The sequence below is a fragment of the Rana temporaria genome, chromosome 3 (genome assembly GCF_905171775.1).
Source record: "Rana temporaria chromosome 3, aRanTem1.1, whole genome shotgun sequence".
NCBI classification, from domain to species: domain Eukaryota; kingdom Metazoa; phylum Chordata; class Amphibia; order Anura; family Ranidae; genus Rana; species Rana temporaria.
The window spans coordinates 205,663,582-205,683,904 of record NC_053491.1 but is presented as its reverse complement, the minus strand read 5'-3'; the positions used below and the strand labels follow the sequence as shown (position 1 = coordinate 205,683,904).

The 20,323-nt window shown below is 41.9% G+C and overlaps 1 protein-coding gene across 1 annotated transcript in view; it reads right to left on the bottom strand.

Moving 5' to 3' along the window:
* The window catches only part of CEP290 (centrosomal protein 290), a 245,302-nt gene that overhangs the window by 39,185 nt on the left and 185,794 nt on the right, over positions 1-20,323 (bottom strand). Inside the window, exons 43-46 of the mRNA XM_040344166.1 lie at positions 17,205-17,328; positions 14,819-14,953; positions 12,026-12,112; positions 6,283-6,447 (exon numbers count right to left, since the gene is read on the bottom strand). Of these exons, the coding sequence (XP_040200100.1) occupies positions 6,283-6,447; positions 12,026-12,112; positions 14,819-14,953; positions 17,205-17,328 (511 nt within the window). The remainder of the gene's footprint in view (positions 1-6,282; positions 6,448-12,025; positions 12,113-14,818; positions 14,954-17,204; positions 17,329-20,323) is intronic.

The following is a 20,323-nucleotide window of genomic DNA, read 5'->3' as shown; positions in this document are numbered from 1 at the left end:
AGTCGGCCCGCCGAGATCCTCGGCGGCTTCAACACTGAACTCGACGTGTTTGGCACTTCGAGTTCCTCAGACGTGTGTACGGGGCCTGAGAGTTACTTTACAGCACTTTACAGAGATTTCCCCTTACTTCCAGTTGTGTCTACAGAACAAGAAGTGAAGAGAAAACTATCAAATGGGACCCAGATTGCAAAAAAAACTAAAATAATACTAATATAACCCCTTAAACAGGCTGTAATTATTATACATGCTATCTAAATTTTAAAATGCAAAAAAGGTGATCTATACAACACATGAAGCCAATACGGTGGGTGAGGTAGGCAAAAGAACCTTTCGATTCTCTTCGGAAATTCAGTTCAGACTTGCAAATACAGCAGCCAATACAAAATATTTATTTGGCATTGACAAGTGAATGTGCTGGCAGATTTTCTTTACAAATCAAATGAATGATTCATTGCCAAATGTGTGCTCAATCTTGGGTGGGACTGATAGTGCAAAACAAGTGCAGAGATGCAATGCAACAAATACTGTATTCGCCTAAAGATGGTTTCTTTTGTAAATCACCCCCTCTTGTGGCCAGTCTGTTGCAAATCTTTCAAAAAAAAATGTGTAGATGGGTTTACAGATTTTACAGTTCTCAAGAAAGAACATATTGCAATTTACTTGGGAATAATTCAGATATTCTCCTTTTTACTGCCCCACTGCAGTAATTGTTTTAGTATAATAATGCAATGGTCCTTTGCAAACCAGTATATATTTGGTGGGTGCGATTTCTCCTCATATCATGTTGGAGCGAAAGATAAATGAACATTTTATTGACCACTGAAATGTGCAATGTACATTTTGTGCAGTTCTCTGCCATTACAGTCATTTTAAGCAGGAGTACTGCTTTAGGTACTTAAATGATCATTTACATCACATGTGGCCCTCGCATCCAGGGCTTTTTCAGTCGGAACATCGCAGAACTCTGTTCCACCACCTCCAGCTCTCACCCACCGCAGGGCTACGGAGGGAGATGTGGGAAGAAGTAAGGGATGGGGGAGCGTGGTGCAGAGGGCAGAGCCAAGGAGGAGGGGTGGCAGTGAGATGTGGACATCCTGTGAAAGAGAGAAGCTCTGCATTCTGCATAGTTTACCCCTAAGACCTGCACTCAAAATGAATGGACTGCTGTGGCAAAGCATGCCTTACCCGCTTGCCAACTGCCCTGTAGCACAGTTACTGCTACTATAGGGCAGTCGGCCCTATTTTATTATATCTTTTCATGTGACAACACTGAAGAAATTACACTTTGCTACAATGTAAAGTAGTGAGTATACAGCTTTTATACCAGTGTAAATGTGCTGTTCCCTTAAAATAACTCAACACACAGCCAATAATGTCTAAACCACTGGCAACAAAAGTGAAAATGTCCAAATTCGGCCGAAAGCATCAATATTTTGTGTGGCCATCATTATTTTCCAGCACTGTCTTAACCCTCTTGGGCATGGAGTTCACCAGAGCCTCACAGGTTGCCACTGGAGTCCTCCTTCACTAGATGACGACATCACAGAGCTGGTGTATGTGAGAGACCTTGCGCTCTTTCACCCTCCATTTAAGGATGCCCCACAGATGCTCAATAGGGTTTAGGTCTGGAGACATGCTTGGGCAGTCCATCACCTTTACCCTCAGATTCTTTAGCAAGGCAGTGGTTGTCTTGGAGGTGTTTGGGGTCGTTATGTTTGAATACTGCCCTGTGGCCCAGTCTCCGAAGGGAGGTATCATTTTCTGCTTCAGTATTTCACAGTATGTTGGCTTTCATAGTCCCCTCAATGAACTGTAGCTCCCCAGTGCCGGCAGCATTCATGCAGCCCCAGACCACGACATTCCCACCACCATGCTTGACTGTAGGCAAGACACACTTGTCTTTGTACTCCTCACCTGGTTGCTGCCACACACGTTTGACACCATCTGAATCAAATACGTTTATCTTGGTCTTATCGGACTACAGGACGTTCCAGTAATCCAGGGATCCGCAACCTTTTTTCACTTAAAGGATCACTAAAGGATTTTTTTTTTTTTTGCTAAATAGCTTCCTTTACCTTACTGCAGTACTGGTTTCATGTCCTTATTGTTCGTTTTTGCTTTGAAGTAGCTGTAATTCTGCTGTGATCTCCACACTTCCTGCTTGTCTGGCTCCTTATGAAAAATCTCATGGCAGCTTTTCACTGTGGTCCAAGCTGTGTGTCTAAAACTCCTCAGAACCAAATCAGATTCATTTTAAAAACAAAACACTGCCCTGGATTTGTTTGTTTTTGTTCTGTGGGTCTCTTTACTTCACAGAAACATGAAACCAGTTTAAAAACGAAAGTGAAACTAGAGGCAAATTATATGATTGATTTTTATCTATTTTTAATCATTTTTAAAAGGAATCAGTTAACTTTCATGTCTATACCCTGTAAACAGTTTGTTTCCTTTAGTGACCCTTTACGAGCCGTATTCAATGCATGTGAATGCAGGGAGGGCCGCATTCACCTGCTAATAAATGAAGATGATAATACTAATCCCAACATAGTAATAAAAACAGTACAGGTTTACCTCACTTTAAGGTGCTTCACTAATACAAAGCCAGTTTACCCAAGGGAGCATGTGGCTGGGGATTTGGATTTTACTGTCCCCTTCCCCATCCTGGCACTCAAGGGTGGCTGACTCCAGCATGACAGCCAGCATGGTCTGGAGATGGGGGCACATGTCCCTAGGGGAGATACGGGGCCTGTCCCCAGGGGTGATAAGGTCCCTGTCCTCAAGTGAGAAGAGATTCCCTGTCCCCAGGGTAGAAGTCCCCAATAGTGTCCTCCCCCATTGCAGTGTCCTCTGTCCACATTTCACATCACTTCCATAGTGTCCTCCGACCCCCTCCCCCCATAGTAAGTTTCCTGTGCCCCCCAAAGCAGTGTCCTGCATCCCTGCACCCTCCCACTGTAGTGTCCCCTGCCCCCATAGTGTCATCTGCCATCTGCCCCCATAGTGTCATCTGCCTTCTGCCCCCATAATGTCATCTGTCCTCTGCCCCCATAGTGTCCTCTGCACCCCACACACAAAAACACACACACTGTGTAGGTAGAACTATCCTACCTTACATAGGTGTAGAGCAGAGAGTGGCTGGTATCACAGGGCTGGATGGGGGCAGGAACTGCTGAAGTTAACTTTTTACATGAACAGGCTGGTGATTGGTTTCTAGGATCACCTGGCAACCAATCACCTGCTGTTTAATGTAAAAAGTTATCAGCGGTTCCTGCCCCCATTCAGCGCTGTTATACCTGCTGCTCGCCGCTGTCCAATGAAGAGGACAGCGGCGAACATGTCCACCGGCCAGGTGCCCGTGAATTAATCACAGGCACTGAAGGGCTGGACAATTAGCGGTGACGGGCTGGTTGCGGCCCGTGGGTTTCCGACCCCTGCAGTAATCCATGTCCTTGTCTGCTTGACTTCAACAAACTGTTTGCAGGCTTTCTTGTGCATTATCTTTAGAAGAGGCTTCCTTCTGGGACGACAGCCATGCAGACCAATTTGATGCAGTGTGCGGCGTATGGCCTGGGCCCCGACAGGCTGACCCTCCCCACCCCTTCAACCTTATACATCCATTTCCCAAAGACAACCTCTGGATATGACGCTGAGCATGTGCACTCAAAATTTGACCATGGCGAGTCCTGTTCTGAGTGGAACCTCTCCTGTTAAATCGCTGTATGGTCTTTGCCACCGTGATGCAGCTTAGTTTCAGGGCCTAGGCCATCTTTATTTCCAGCAACATTTCATTTTTTTAAATCCTCAGAGAGTTCTTTGACATGAGGTGCCATGTTTTACTTCCAGTGACCAGTAAGAGTGAGCGAATAACTTGTATATCGCTACAAATGCAAACTAAATCACCTCAAGGCGCTTTTTCGATCCGGTGTCGTCCTTATCCTTCAAAAGAGGTAGGTCTTAAGTTTTTTCCTAAAGGCCCGATGGTTTTCTTCCATGCTGATGTTCATTGGTAGAGCGTTCCATAGCTGTGGTCCTTGGACTGCAAATCTCCGTTCTCCCTTCGATTTGTAGTGGGACTTGGGGATGTAGAGGAGGTTTTGGTTAGACGATCGGAGAGTGCAATTGCGTGTGTACTGTTTTATTTTCTCGCATAAGTATTGAGGAGCCTTTCCTTGTGTGCATTTGTGGGTGAGGCAGAGGGTCTTGGATGTGACCCGATCCTTTACTGTTAACCAATGAAGGGTCCTCAGGGATGGGGTGATGGATTCCCAGTTTTTTTTTTCCGCTACCAGCCTGGCTACCGTGTTCTGGACGACTTGTAGGCGCAAAATCTGGTATTTTGGTAGTCCTAAGTAGAGGGAGTTTGCATAGACGAATCGACAATTGATGATTGTTCCGACTACTACCACTGTATCCTCTTCCGGGACGAAGGGGATGAGTCTACGCAGTAGGCAGAGAAGGTAATGGGATCCGCTGACTACTGATCCTATTTGCGCATCCATCGACATCTGAGTCAAAGGCTACTCCAAGGCTTCTGACCTTGGTACTTGGGGTGATGATCTGTCCAAGGATGGTGGGTGGTGTCCATGAGGTCCTAGCTTTAGTCTTTTGGTTTGCGTGGAGGAGAAGAAGTTCTGTTTTGGATCTGTTGAGTTTGAGGGAGCTCTCAGTCATCCACTCGTCGATCAATGCCAGGCATTTTTCTAATCCCGTGATATCGATAGTTTTTTCCGTGATCCAAAAGTAAAGTTGAGTGTCATCCGCATTGGAGTGGTAGCACAAATCCCGTTCGCTGATGATTTTGAGGAGAGGGCGGAGGTAGATGTTGAAAAGCATCGGTTACAGGGGTGATCCTTGAGGGACTCCGCAAGAAATGGTGTGCGTTTCTGAAGGTGAAAACTCCTAGTTTCACTGTTTTGGCGATAACACCAAATTTAACACACGTTCTCCCTATTCACACCTGAGACCTTGTAACACCAACGAGTCACATGACACCGGGGAGGAAAAATGGTTAATTGGGCCCAATTTGGACATTTTCACTTGTTTTGTTGCCAGCAGTTTAGACTTTAATGGCTGAGTGCTGAGTTATTTTAAGGGGACAGCAAATTTACACTGTTATACAAGCTGTACACTCACTACTTTACATTGCAGCAAAGTGTAATTTCTTCAGTGTTGTCACGTGAAAAGATATATTAAAATATTTACAAAAATGTGAGGGGTGTACTCACTTTTGTGAGATACTGTATATACGCGATTCTGTGCTCCCTGATATCAGCCTCGAGTGCACAGATCTATGCCTTCCACTAGTACAGGCACCTCCCCCACTATACTGAAACACCAGCTATGCCCACATTTAACCCTTTAATCACCCGATGTTAACCCCTTCCCAACCAGTGTCATTAGTACAGCGACAGTGCATATTTTCTAGCACTGATCACCATAATAATGTCACTGGTTCCAAAAAAAGGCTCAAAAGTGTCAGTTAGGTGTCCGATTTGTCCGCCGTAATATCATGGCCCTGCCATAAGTTGCTGATCCCCGCCATTACTAGTAAAAAATAAATAAAATATTCCATAAATATATCCCATAGTTTGTAGATGCTATAGCTTGTGCACAAACCAATCAATATACGCTTATTGGGATTTTGTTTACCAAAAAATATGTAGCAGAATACATATTGGCCTAAACTGATGAATACATTTTATTTTTTAATTATTGGATGCGTTTTAGAGCAGAAAGTAAATTTTTTTTTTTTTTTTCAAAATTGTCAGTCGTTTTTTGTTTATAGTGCAAAAAAAAAAAAAAAAGGCAGAGGTGATCAAATACCACTAAAAGAAAGCTCTATTTGTGGGGGAAAAAAAGGACATGCATTTTATTAGGGTAAAGTGGCGCACAACCAAACAATGGTCAGTTAAAGTAACGCAGTGCCATATAGCCAAATATACCCTGGGGAATCTTCTGGAGGTTAAATGGTTTATGCAGCATTGTGAATGAGCCCTAAATGCAACATATATTGGGATAGACTCATCTTTTATGTAGAGGCCAAAAAAGTCAATCTAAAAAATGACAAAACAGATTAAGGCATCTTTCCTCTACATTTAAATCTATTGACGGCCCTGTGAAATATTGGAACTGTCCATCAGTATGAGAAAATAGACTAGCAGCTTTATGTCTGTATGTTGGACAGCTAGGTCAAATGTCTTGTTTTCTAGCTGCTGATTATTGTATCTGGACAACAGATTGGCAGACACAAGAGACCAAAGCCACAAGAAAAAAAGCCGATACCTTTAGTCTTTCGTTTTCCAGTTCTAGATTGGATAATTTCTCATTTGTCACAACACCTGGGGCCTTCTTTAGATCCTCATTCTCTTTCTGCACTCTTTCCACAACTCGTTTCATCAGACCAATAGTCTTCTCCAGCTCTGGCATAGTCTTTCCACTTCTTCCAGACTTTGGGTATTCATAAATGATGCACAGAAAATTTTAAAACGTTTAATAAAACGATTTGTATGAAAACAAGAGTGAAATGCTTCTGCTAGCACAAGATTTACAGGCGGGTTTCATTCAGTATGTCTTATATAAAATAATGAATAAAAAGGAGAAAAGCCATACACCAAGAGTACAATAATTACTTTCCATAATGTGCACAAAGCCATGATTTACCAAGATAAATCAGAGCAATGAACAATTCCAGCTACTGGTCAGATTGAGGTGCCTGAGAGCCTTAGCAAGTAACATTTATAATATATTAGGAAGGCTTTATATAGCTGCATGCAGGGATATTTATGTCATGTTAATTAGTCAAAGTTGGCAAAATGTAGTAGAAAGACTGACAACTTCATTATTGTTCCTATAACAATTGTGTAATCACCTAAATTGCTTGAATGTAGCTGAATATATGTCAAATGTGTTATTAAACTTCTGACACAGTTATTGAATCAAGGAATTAAAATATCCATTATGGGTAATTATTCCCCTGCATCAGAATCCTACTGCACAATAACTTAAGTGAGCCAAAAGGGAACAAAAAAATCCAAAGGTTGGCATTATTTGGGCATTTTAAAGTCTTTTCTTGTAGCAATTATGAAAATGCTTGAACAGAGTGAACAGCATAAGAATTTTTTTTTATGTGTTCAGCCAATAATTTGAATTCTCCATGGATGTTTAATTCAACCTGATATACAAGATCATTTTAGGCTGCATTATCAGTAATACCCATCTATATTCATATACACATTTAATGCCGATATTAAAACAGGGGACTGGAAAATAAAGCAATCTCTACAGCCAAAGATAATCACATTCTGTACAGAATAATTTACTATATTAAACTACACTGGAACTTAAAGTTACATTAAAGTTTTGTTTTTTAAATAACTAACATGTCAGAGGGTGTGTCCAAGATGGCCACTATAGCGGTAGTGCACCGAGTGAGCTCTATACAAACCTCTTGCTCCAAGTCCCTTTTCCCTGCACACTGGCTATCCCATCCTGCATCAAACGATCGGCCCATCAGCGGTGACCAGAATGGGGGAAAGGTGCCCTGACCACCCGCAAGTCCCAAAAAGCAGATAAATCTTCCGCTGAGGAGGGCCCTCTTCCCACCGCTACGACCAACATGGCGTCCCAGATGGAGGACACTGACATGGATCCCCCCGCTGAGGGAGCAGTCCAACTGCCCTGATGCAGACGACTAACACCTGTCACTCGACCCTCACAGGTAAGATTGAAACTATGCAACTAGACATTAGTCTGATCCATCGGGGACATGGACTGCTTCCATTGTTATCTCACTGAGGCAGAGCACCACGTAGGGGATGTTGAGGACACGCTGCATGACCATACTGCCTCCCTTCACACACTACAAACCAAGATTAAGACCCTGGAGGCCCGTGCGGAGGATGCCGAGAACCGCAATAGGAGGAATAATCTCTGCATCATGGGGTTACCAGAGGGGCCAGAGGGGTCCGACCCGACATTGTTTACCGAGCACATACTGTGCACTCTCCTCCCACGGGCCCCATTCTCCAATTTCTTTGTGGTGGAGAGGGCACATAGAATGCCTGCTACCCAGGGGCTCCTGGGAGCTCCTCCATGCACTTTCATCCTTAAGTTACTGAATTTCAGGGACAGGGACCTAATCCTACGCGAAGCCAGGAAGGTTCTGCGCCATGAGGGAGCGAGACTCATGATCTTGCCTGATTATTCGGTGGACACACAAAAGCTTTGTCGCTCTTTTGATCATGTGAAATTCAACCTGTGCAACAGGAAAATCAAGTACAGCATGCTGTTCCCCGCCCGGCTGAGAGTACAAGATGGTGAGACGGTACACTTTTTTACCCTCCTGAGGATGCATCCCAATGGCTGGAGACCCTATCCAGAGGCCGACACTAACTGTAAGCTGCTTTGCTTAGTTATTTTCTACTTCCCTGTCCCCTCTGTTTGCATGGCTGCCCCATGCTCCTGCTGCCCCCCCCTTTTTCTTTCTGCTGCTTGCTGGAGGATAAAATGCCTGAGCCTGCAGGGTACCTAAAACTTTGAATACCTGGGCGAATATCTCCTGCAGAGCATTACACCAGTTGCCACACATCCTCTGGCGGTAGGGGGTAGTCGCACAAGTTCAGTTTGTAACAGGTTTAAGAACTGTATCCCCGGATTACTTCTGGGCGACTACTACATTTGCAGGGAACGTTAATCCTTCTATTTGTGGGAGGACTCTCTGTATGTACTGTGACACATAGGTGTCCCGCTGTTCACGACCCCAATTGCCAGTTGCCATGTTCTTTTCTGGGATGAAGGCGCACCAAAGTTTGGGGGGGGGGGCTGCTGGGGGGTTTTGTTGGAGTAACTGTTCTTGCTCCATGAAGGTTTTTCATTTTTTTGTTGTTCTCTAGGGAACACTCACCACATCACACATTGTCAATCTTAAAAATGACAATGGGGAGCTACAGTCTGACCCCCTCTGGATTAATGCCCAATTCGCCAAGTACTATCAAGACCTCTATACTTCTAAAGCTGACTTAACCCCAGATTTCTGGACCAGATAGAATTTCCAACGCTTTCAAATGAGGCTCGCACGAGCCTGGATGCCCCAATAACCTTTAAGGAGGTGCAGATGGCCGTGGCCGCACTCCAAACCCCAGGCCCTGATGATTTACCGGCAGAATTTTACAAAACACATAGCAAGCTCCTTGTTCCCCAATTTCACAGCCTGCTGCTAATAATGTTGGAGGAGGGATGCCTCCCACCCTCTATGTCTGAAGTGGTGATTGTGGCAATACCCAAACCCAACAAAAACCCTGAATTATGTGCTTCTTACCATTCCATAACACTTCTGAATGTTGACGCCAAGACAGTCACTAAAATCCTATCACATAGACTTAACTTGGTCATTCTCTCTCGAATACATGGTGATCAAACAGGATTCATACCGTGCAAAGGTACCGATATCAACCTTCGCCGTTACACGAATGTGTCGTGGGTGACAGATGAGGTGGTCTGAGGGAGTCGTGGCCTCGCTGGATGTCGAGAAGGCTTTCGACTCAGTGGAGTGGGAGTTTCTCTGGAGAGTCCTTGAGTCCTTTCTCCCAAGTTTGTCTCCTGGATACAGCTGTTGTATAGACAACCCTCTGCTAGAGTCAGAACAAACGGTATCCTCTCGCCTTCCTTCTCCCTGGGGAGGGGAACTAGGCAGGGGCCAGGACCATTTACCCTAGCTATAGAGCCCCTGGCCCCCTAGATTGTCTTCGGCAGTCAGAGGGATATCAGTGGGCCCACTGACTGAGAAGCTCTCCCTGTACGCAGACACACTCCTTTATCTCCCTGATGCGTTAGCTTCCCTGGAAGCAGCTCTGGGAATTATCAACCAATATGGGTCCTTTTCAGGTGTCAAGATCCACTGGAATAAGTCGACCCTCTTCTCGCTATCCCAGACCCCCCCTCCACTGGTGCACCAGCATTAAGATAAAAAACCTTCTGTGTACAGCAGCCCTGAGGTGCCCCCCTCATACTTACCTGAGCCCCATCTAGATGCAATTAAAGTCAGTGAGCCAATGAGGAGAGAGAAAGGGTGGAGTCAGGCCCCAGCTCTGCGTCTAAATGGACACACAGAGAAGCAGCTCTTCTTAGGTGCCCCCATAGCAAGCTGCTTGCTGTGAAAGCACTTGACAGGAGGGAGGGGCCAGGAGCACCCGAGAAGAGGAGGATCTGTATTGCTAAGGTAAGTATAACATGATTCGTATATAAAAAAAACAAAACAGGGCTTTAGCGCTTTAAAGTCATATTAAACCCAAAGCAAACATTTATTATACTGCAGCCTACCTATTCTTGGATGCGATAGCTGCTTTAGTTTTCCAGGCTCTCTTTCTTCTATTTTCATCTGGTCATCCAGCCAGTAAGTCTGTTGTTTTTCAAAAGAACAAGCTCCCTTTCCGATCAGTTACAGGAATGAAACAAACCATCTACCTCTGACAGGGATGCTTACAATAATTAGCTTTTATTTGCTCATGTAAAACCTTTATCCCAAAAGGATTTTTTTTGCTGAAACCGATTATAAAAAGTGTCTGCTGGAGTTTGTTTTACATTTTTTAAATGTATTTAAATCTCTAATATATCCAACATGCCCCTCCCTATAGACGGACAATGCTGTCCAAAAGTGTCCCCTGTGCTCATTTATCAGAGTGGAGGCACTCTAAGACAGACGGTGTGGTACTGGCCAGATCACCTGGTGAAAACAGAGGGGGAAGAAAGCCTAAAAAAACAAATGCAGGTGCCACATCTAAGGACTGGTAAGCTGCAATATATTACACTTTTGGTTTTGGGTTTAATACTGCTTTAAAACTAAAGTTCAGCAAATGGGTAAATAAAGATAAAATACATATATGAGAGCTGTTACTGTTTGTTCTTGGGTTTAGATATTTCACCTTTTACAGTCATATGTAACTATCAACATGTTTCATTGTGAACCAATACCAAAATTGAGGGTGCTGCTCCAAGCTCCGACAGGTCCTCCTCTAGGAGATCCTTTTCATGTAGATCCCCATGACTAAGCTCAGGGGTGGAACGAAACACATTGGGAGTGTGGCCTGGTTGGAGCCCGGGCTGCGGCTGTTACATACTTACACACAGGGTCTTGCAGAGGTGTGCAGCTTACAGGAATTATTTTTCCCCACATTGCCAACATTTTTATTTGTTTACAATGGTTTCCACACTTACGTTGTTTGCTAACATCTGAACTTAATGGGCCAGATTCACGTATCGGAGCGCATCTTTGTGCGGGCGTATTGTATCCTATTTACGCTACGCCGCCGCAACTTAGACAGGCAAGTGCAGTATTCACAAAGCACTTGCTCCATAAGTTGCGGCGGCGTAGCTTAAATTGGCCGGCGTAAGCCCGCCTAATTCAAAGTAGGCCTATAAGGGGCGTGTTGTATGGAAATGAATCGTGACCCCACGTAAATGACGCGCCTAACGAACGGCGCATGCGCGCGCATGCTCAGTATCACGTCGAATTTTCTCCCTAAGTTAGGTCGGCTCAATGCTTTGTCGACGTGAACGTAACTTACGCCCATCTCCATTCACGTACGACTTACGCAAACGACGTAAAATACGACGCTGTTCCGACGACCATACCTGAACAGTTACGCCGGTCGTACGCCTTACGTAAACAGCGTATATTAATACGCCGGGCGCAAGTACGTTCGTGAATCGGCGTACCTAGCTCATTTGCATATTTATAATGGGAACGCCGAATGCGTCCAGCGTAACTATGCTCCCACGATACGCTGGCGTAGGCAAGTTACGTCGGACGGCTGAAGCCATGTTTTTGGACGTACCTCGCTTTGTGAATCGGCTTAAAGATGCGACGGCGCACATTTGAAATTTCGGCGGCGTATCTGGAGATACGCCAACGCATATTCTTTCTGAATCTAGCCCCTTGATTTTAAATTTGTGAATGAAAAGATTTCCTACAAATTGAAAGTAATCTACTTATGCACATAATACCAAGAAATAAAGAAACCTTACTTACGCCTCTGACATTTCCAAGTTTACGTTCAGCTTCTATTTTATCTTTTTTGAGAACTTCACACATTTCTTTTAAATTTGCAATCTGATCCTAAAAAAAATAAAAAAAAAATCAAATACTATTTTGCACCAACTAAAATGTCTTTGGTTTGCTTTGTGTACTGGAACCTAATTTTTTTTTTAAATTAAAGTAATTTTTTTATCTAGAATCATACTTTACATTGCGTAAATATACTTTACTTTTATGCAAGTCCTACTTCAAAGTGCAACTCCACTCCAAACATTACATTCAAGGCATGCTATAGTGAGAACTGTCACAAGTACTTGTGCTCTCAACTGAATTGTCAACCCATCATGACTGGTGTCACAACTGATCACTTGATCAACATCATGGCAACTGCAGAGCAAACAGAGGCTAAGATGGCAGCTTCCTTGGCTGTAAAGGAGGGGAGAGTTTAATTCCACTTTAAGTTTCAGGGAAAAGGTACATAAACCCTTCAGCCAAGCTTTAAATTATGATTTGAGTTCTTGTCATAGTGAAGTATGTTGCAGAGAGAGGTCATTTGTTGAATGAAAAGACAGACTGCACTTTTTTAGTAGGAACATTTTAGAAACCAAAGTCAAGTCTCATTCTGGGTGTTCTTGTCGGTCCCCATTTCACAACATTTTTGATCCTGGTGTCACTATATATATATATATATATATATATATATATATATATATATATATATATATATATATATATACACACACACACATACACACACACACACATACATACACACACACATTTATATATATATATATATATATATATATATATATATATATATATATATATATATATATATATATATATATATATATATATATATATATATATATATATATATATATATATATATATATATATATATATATACATACACATACACATACACACACACACACACACAATGTTTAAACGATCCACAACAATAACACAAATACCAATAGAAATAAAACAGGGATTATAATCGTTCCCGTCTAGTCAAAACTTAAAAAAAACTTTGCATTAAGTTGAGCTTTAGGGTGTATTCCTTGCAATCTATGTTTCGCAAAATGTTGACTAACCTCTAATGTCCTAATATGTTGTATGTAGGTACGCAGTCTCCTTCTCCTTCAGGTTATTGTTGAGAGGTACTAGGAAGTTGTTTATTGTTTGGTGTTTCCTAGTTACAGTAGAGCTTCCTGAATGTGCATTAGATCTGTTAAAAGTTGTACCGCAAGTATAGTGTGAACTCGCCATCTCTACCCGGCTAGATTTGTTTTTATAATATTAGGTCTGAGGGCCAGTTTACACCACATGCAGTCCAGGTCGTTTTTTTTTTTTTTTTGCATCAAAAATGCAAGAAAGGCGGCTCTCAATTGCATAGTTTACACCAGTGCATTCCAGTTCCAGGAAAAAAAAAAAAGGTAGAATATGCTGCATTTTTCCTGCACTGGACTGTAACACTGTAAAAAGCATCAAAAATGCACCCAAAATGCACTGGAACTCACCTGTTTTTAGTTAAGGATAAGAAAAAAAAAAAAAAAGGAGGGAGAAAGATGCAATGGACTCCATCAAAAACGCAACAAAACCACACTAGGAAGTATCAAAAACGTGCATGCAGAAAAGCATCTAGAACGCATCCCGACTGCGTTTCTATGGTGTGACCTGGCCCTGAAAAAAAGCCTCTCCTACAAAGCTTAAAAATTAATTCATAGCTATTTAAAAAAAAAAAAAAAAAAAAAAAAAAGTTCAAGCCCATCCTGTTAATGTGCACTGTATGACGTGCGTTTAACGTGTATTAAACTTCCTATGCGTGTGACACAAATTAAAAGGCACTTATAAACTCACCCCCAACACTTTTTTTTGTAAACAAGACCTGTTGTGCCACAAACGCATTCTGGGAACCTTTATGATGCATTACTATAGACTTTTGAAGTGCAGCGATGCAACGCAAATGCTTCATGCTTTGATTATGGCGTTGATCCGTAACTTATAGTGGGACTGTGATATTGCAGCAGACAATTGGACACTGACACTTTGCGGGAACCAGTGACACCAATACAGTGATCAGTGCTAAAAGTATGCACTGTCACTGTACTAATGACACTGGCTGGGAAGGGGTTAAACATCTAGGGCGATCAAAGGGATAACTGTGTGCCTAGCCAGTGTGTGTGTTTACTATGTGTGCTGATTTTACTAGGGAAAGAGATGGATTTGAGTCCCTGCTTTGCAGGAACACAGAATCCATCCCTTCCACTTGTCAGAATGGCAATCGGCCTTGTTTACATAGGCAGATCCCTGTTCTGTGTAGTTAACTTATGATTGGTGGTTGCAAGAGATCATTGAGTGCCCAACACCAGCAGATTGGCTTTGCTGTGAATTATCACACCAGAAGCGGTCCATGCGCGCACCCCCCTGCAGGCAGAAGTGCATATATATGTAATTCTGCACTTCTGCCTGCAGGGAGGTGCACGCATGGGCCGCTTCTGGTGTGATAATTCTGCTGGTGTCGGGCACTCAATGTTCTCTAGCAACCACCAATCATAAGTTAACCACACAGAACAGGGATCTGCCTATGTAAACAAGGCAGATTGATGTTCTGACACGTGGAATGGATGGATTCTGTGATCTTTCGCAGAGCAGCCACCCTGCAGCAGTATACGTGCTAGAGGAAGGTCAGCAAGTGGTTAAAAAAAAACCACATATAAAAACGTAAATAACATGATACATACTTATCTGTCAAAGAATAAAAACCCTCTATTATACCTTTAAACGTGGCAAGTCTTTGTTTGCTTGTTCCAGCTGGAAATGCAGCTCGACATTCTCAGCAGATAATCTCAGGTTCTCTTTCTGAAGTTCCAGCTCTCTTGAGGATTGATCTTCTGACCCTACACCGGATGTCTGATTGGTTAAAAAAAAAAAAAAAAGGAAAAGTAAAACTACTAGTACTCGAAAGGCATCATGCACTGCGTTGCTAACTTTAAACCTAGGGATAAAAGAATGGGAGGAAGGGCATTAAATTAGCTAAGCCACTATACACTTCTAATAGATAAGCTAAGTACCCTATTAGCGAAAATCTAGGGCAATGGAGGGTAGTATAGGTGATGGGAAATCTCACACCTGTTGTAAGGCATTGTTAGGTTCTGAAATCCGCTCCAGTTTTTCACAGTTCTGCTCAAACTCCTTTCCAATCTCTACAGATTCAGCTTGACCAACCCCAGAACTAAAATCATGTTCAACATCTGACTTGTTACCAGTACCACTTAAAGTACTTAACCCTGGCATCTTGTCTTCTCTAATTTCTCCAGTTTTATTCTGATGTCCACCATGGACATTGTGGGTTTCCTCTACTTCATGTATTGTAGTAGTCCTGCTGACATTTGAAGATGTTGTGCCACAGATTATTTGTTTATCATCATCATTAGACTCCTGCTCATCCGTAGCTTGAGTGCTTGTAACACATGATGTGTCGCCCAGTCCAGGGGTGGCTGTTGTGCTAACAGGAAGTGAGGTATCACATGGTTTTGGAGACGGTGTTGCACTGATGGGCTCTGATGCATCATATGATCTTGGCGAGATTGTCAAAGGAGTAACATGAGCCACATTATCTGTTGTAGAGTTATAAAGCTCTTCTATATGAGTTGCATTTTCACTGCCTTCTGGAAACACATGAGATATATCCCCTTGGCCTCTTCTACTTTCTATTTCACATGTTGATGGCTCTGGTATGACCTTCATAAGTTCATCTGCAATGCCATCATTTGTTTCCAGAAATATTGTTTTAATTTGCTTTGTTCTTTTTAAAAGGTTTCTCTTTTTATTAGGAAATACTGGATTGTGTAGTTCACGATAATCAGCTTCAAATGAAATAGAAAAAAGTCTGGGGTCCACTGCGCCATACTGGTTTGGTGCATGCAGCATTGTATACAAAGAAAACAGTTATCAGGTAAAATTGTACAGTAGGATGAAAGCTTGTGCAATTCCTTTGTGAGAGTTTCACACTGGGAGAAATTCAGTGATTTTATACATAAAAGCTGCATTCACATGGTAGAAAATATTTCTGTACAAATTACAGGTGCAGTCTACTGTATGATTACCAAATCAAATGAAATTATGGTGTGCTTAAGGTATATTGTATAGTACACAATGCAGTACAGTGTCCAAGTAACGTGGCTCTAAATTAACAGAAAGCCTTGCTACCACCTACTGTAATAGCGTTTTTTTTATGTAGTTTGCTACACCCATGTGTTAATGAGTTTGTGTAGAAAATAAGCAAACCAACGAAAGCATGGAACAGAAAATGTGTGACTTTAGTATAATTTCAATACAGTAATAAAAGAGCCAAATATTAAGTTGCAAACCCAAACATATTCACAATACTAGAAATTACATCGAAAATGTGTGGTATTCAATACAAGCATGATTGTCCCCAAATAATTTGGAGAGCATATAAATGTGTCCTGGCTCCATCAAGGAATTTTTCAGGTGAAAGTAATTCCAAACAGAAGTCCCAAGGTAATTAACCGATTAAGCAGACTGAATACACTGACCCACATGATGTTAGATTTTGACTACCGTATTTATCGGCGTATACCGCGCACTTTTTTGCCCTTAAAATCAGGGCAAAAGTGTAGGTGCGCGATATACGCCGATACTCGCTTCCCGCGCTGTGTTTGAATCCGCCGCCGACATATACCGAGCGCAGTACACTCGGACAGGCTCGGCTCCCCTCGTGGTTATGCGAGAAGAGCCGAGAGGAGCCGAGCGTGGCCGAGTGTACTGCGCTAGGTATATGTCGGCGGTGTTGAAACACAGCGCGGGAAGCTGGGATCGGCTCAGAGACAGCGCGGGAGAAGCGGGGAGGACACCACGAAGGCCGCAGACGGACGCCGGGCAAGACACCAAAACTGTAAGTAATAAAAAAAAAAAATCCAGGAATTTCACGTCTAGATTAGGGGTGCGCGCTATAGGCAGATAAATACGGTAGTTTGTGGTTAGGTCTTCATACATGAAAATTCAAAATCAGGCTATTCTTGAAAGTAACCCCGGGGGACTGAAAAAATAACTAAGTTTAAAAAGGTATAGAAAGGTAAATGATATATCATGGAAATTATGTAAAATAATGAAATAAAATAAAATAAATAATACTTACAGAGGGCCTGGACAGATTTTCCCTTGAGAGCGGATTTTCTAGTGCTTGAAGCTTCTCTTGCAGATATCGATTTTTTAAGTGCAGTTCATCTACTATGGAATCACGAGGTAACGCCTGCTTTGTTCTGTGACCATGTTAAAAAAGAAAAAGAAAAAAGAAAATCTTTTTCTAGCTGCATTCAGTTAAAACTAATGTGAACAAAAATAGAGAGAGAGAGAGAGACTAAAGTTTATATGCTCTTTTAAACTTTCCCACTTTAACAAAATCCTTGAAAGGTCTAAGTCTGCTTGACAAAGCAAGTGCTGAAGAGAAGCACTTTCTTTCCTCCTTGTATATGTTACTTTGATACGAGGTTAATAATAATAAATTTTCCCAGCCTGCTTGCAAAGGTTAGATTTTCCCAACCAAATTATTACATTGTGCATCCGAGTGTAATGCCTCTAATTAGTTCAAGAATTGTTGGTACCCTCTATTCTTCAGACATTAACCTGGCAAATTAATTCCACTGATGCATTAAAGCTGTTATTCTTAAGCCCATTATAGCAAGAAAGGTTGATTTTTCACAATGTGTCTAACGTGTGCAGTGACTTTATAGGACAGATTGATGGGAGGGTTATACAATATCAGAATGAACTGTGTGACATACTGCTAGCTATGGTAGATTAAATTGACTGATTTTATCTTTTTTTTTTTTTAACTACATATACAGTTTTTACAATAGAAGAAACCAGGCTGTAGATGTCAAAAAAGTTAATGATGGGCTGTTAGCTTTACCAAACAGATTTAAAAAAAAAATTCCATAGACCCAGAAACAGCACAGGTTATAGGTTTAGTGACGGTATCAAAATAAAACAGATAACTCTCAGGCCAATACAATTCCTTACCACCAATCTTCAGCTACTCTTGTTATTACCAACTAAGTATGGTTTGATTTGATATTTTTAGAACTCATATTCATAATCTTTTTCACCCATTTAAACCAAATCTGAAGTCTCACCAAATCACCACAAAGGGAAATAATATACTGTATTTTTCCAAACTAATTCAGAAAGTCTCCAACCCTTTACAGTAAAACCTTGGATTGCGAGCATAATTTGTTCTGAAGCATGCTTGTAATCCAAAGCACTTGCATATCAAAGCAATTTTCCCATAGAAATAACGGAAACTCAAATGATTCGTTCCACAACCATTTAGTCATAAGTCCTTCAGTCTATAGTCCATATGAAAAGATTATAGCAATGTGATAAGTTGTGCAACCATAACATGTCCATCCACAAATGGCAGCCTCCCCAAAGGGGTTAGAAACAAAATCCAGCAGGAGCTACAAAATAAAAGAGAATAGAGTCGCCTCTAAGTGTAGCAATATAGTTAAATTTAATTAAAGTACAACATTTAGCAACTCACATGGTTGATGATTAAAAGAGGCACATCCAAGTATGCAGGGATCTGGGGTAAAGCGATCCACATAGACCGTCCTCCTCACCGCTGGCTCTTAACACTGTCAGTCTGCAATCGTGACCGGGAAGACTACCCTGCAGTAGAGCGATATGAAAGCGTGGCTTGAACCGCTCGTGGAAGGGACGACATAAATGGTGGTGCGGAGGACGGTCTATGTGGACAGCTTTACTCTGGATGCCTGCATACCTAGATGTGCCTGTTTTAATCATCAACCATGTGAGTTTCTAAATGCTGTACCTTCATTAAATGTAACCATATTGCTACACTTAGAAGTGCCTCTCTTCTATTTTATACTCAATTGTGACATGACGCTACTCTTATATCAAGACATCACTTGTACAGTATATCAAGTCAAAATTTATTAACATTTTTTGCTGGCCTTGCAAAATGCTTTTAAAACAAATTACTCTCAAACCAAGGTTTTACTGTATTTTGCAGGATGTCTTCTACGTGTGAAGTTTTTTTTACAGGTTCCTAAAATCCTATGATGCAAAATGTTAAACTTTTACAAAAAAATGTAAGGTTACCAGATTTTCAAAATTAATTCGGAAAAAACCCTACTAAACACACACACACAAACACACACACACACACACACACAAAACCACACCCATTTTTGTAGACTCAGCCACAAAATTACACCCCCATTTTTAACACGCCCTCAAACAATTGGTCACAGACTTTTGGAACAAGGGGCATAACATTTAAGGTAAGACAGAATGCATTGGGAACAAAGACCAGAGGAATGATGTAGTGTATGTAGAGCATGGCAGCCAATTGTGGTCAGTAGTAACACACAGCTTGCAAGGGTTAGGAGTAAGAAACACAGTTTTAAATACACAGTGCAGGGGGTAAAGGGGTCAGGAGTAACTAACGCAGAGAGAACAGAGGCCAGGACCCAGTAACGCAGAGAAAACCAAGGTCAGGTCAGCATTAAGTAATGCAGAGAGTGCAGAGGTAAAGAGAAAGTAATCCAGAGAGAGCAAGGGTCCAGAGTAAATAACACAGATTGCAGCAGTCAGACATAAGTAATGCATGGAGAGTAGAGATCAAGAGTAAGTATTATTGAGACAGCATAGGTCAGGTCAGCAGTAATGCAGAGAGTACAGAGGTCAGCTAGAGTTCAAAGGTCAGTAATATGCAACACTCTGAGTTCAGGGGTCAGAATAAAGTAACACACACAGTAGTAGCCAGATGCAAGTAAGGCAAGGGGGGCACAGGTCAGAAGTAACACAGAGAAAGCAGTGGTCAGGAGTAACACACAGAGAGCAGAGGTCAAGAGCAAGTAACAAAAAGAGAGCAGAGAACAAGAGCAAGTAACAAAAAGAGAACGGAAGTCAGGAATAAATAATGCAGTGCAGTGGTCTGATCATTCCAGAAAACAATTAAATTATGTTAATGCAAAATTATTTTCTAGGGGTCTATTGGATGACAAGGAAATATGTCCACCTACAGAAAAACTGGACGCTGGCAAACAAAAAACTGTGGGATTACCTAGAAAAAACCCTCCTACTACCAGCATACCCCAGATTTGTAGCAAATCAACAATGAGAACATGATCATAAACAACAAACTCCAAGAAATTGATTTAATTTTTTTCTATTGAGGGACACAGGAAGCCTTCAAACTTCAGGATGTCTAAAAGTAGTCCAACTGAGGGT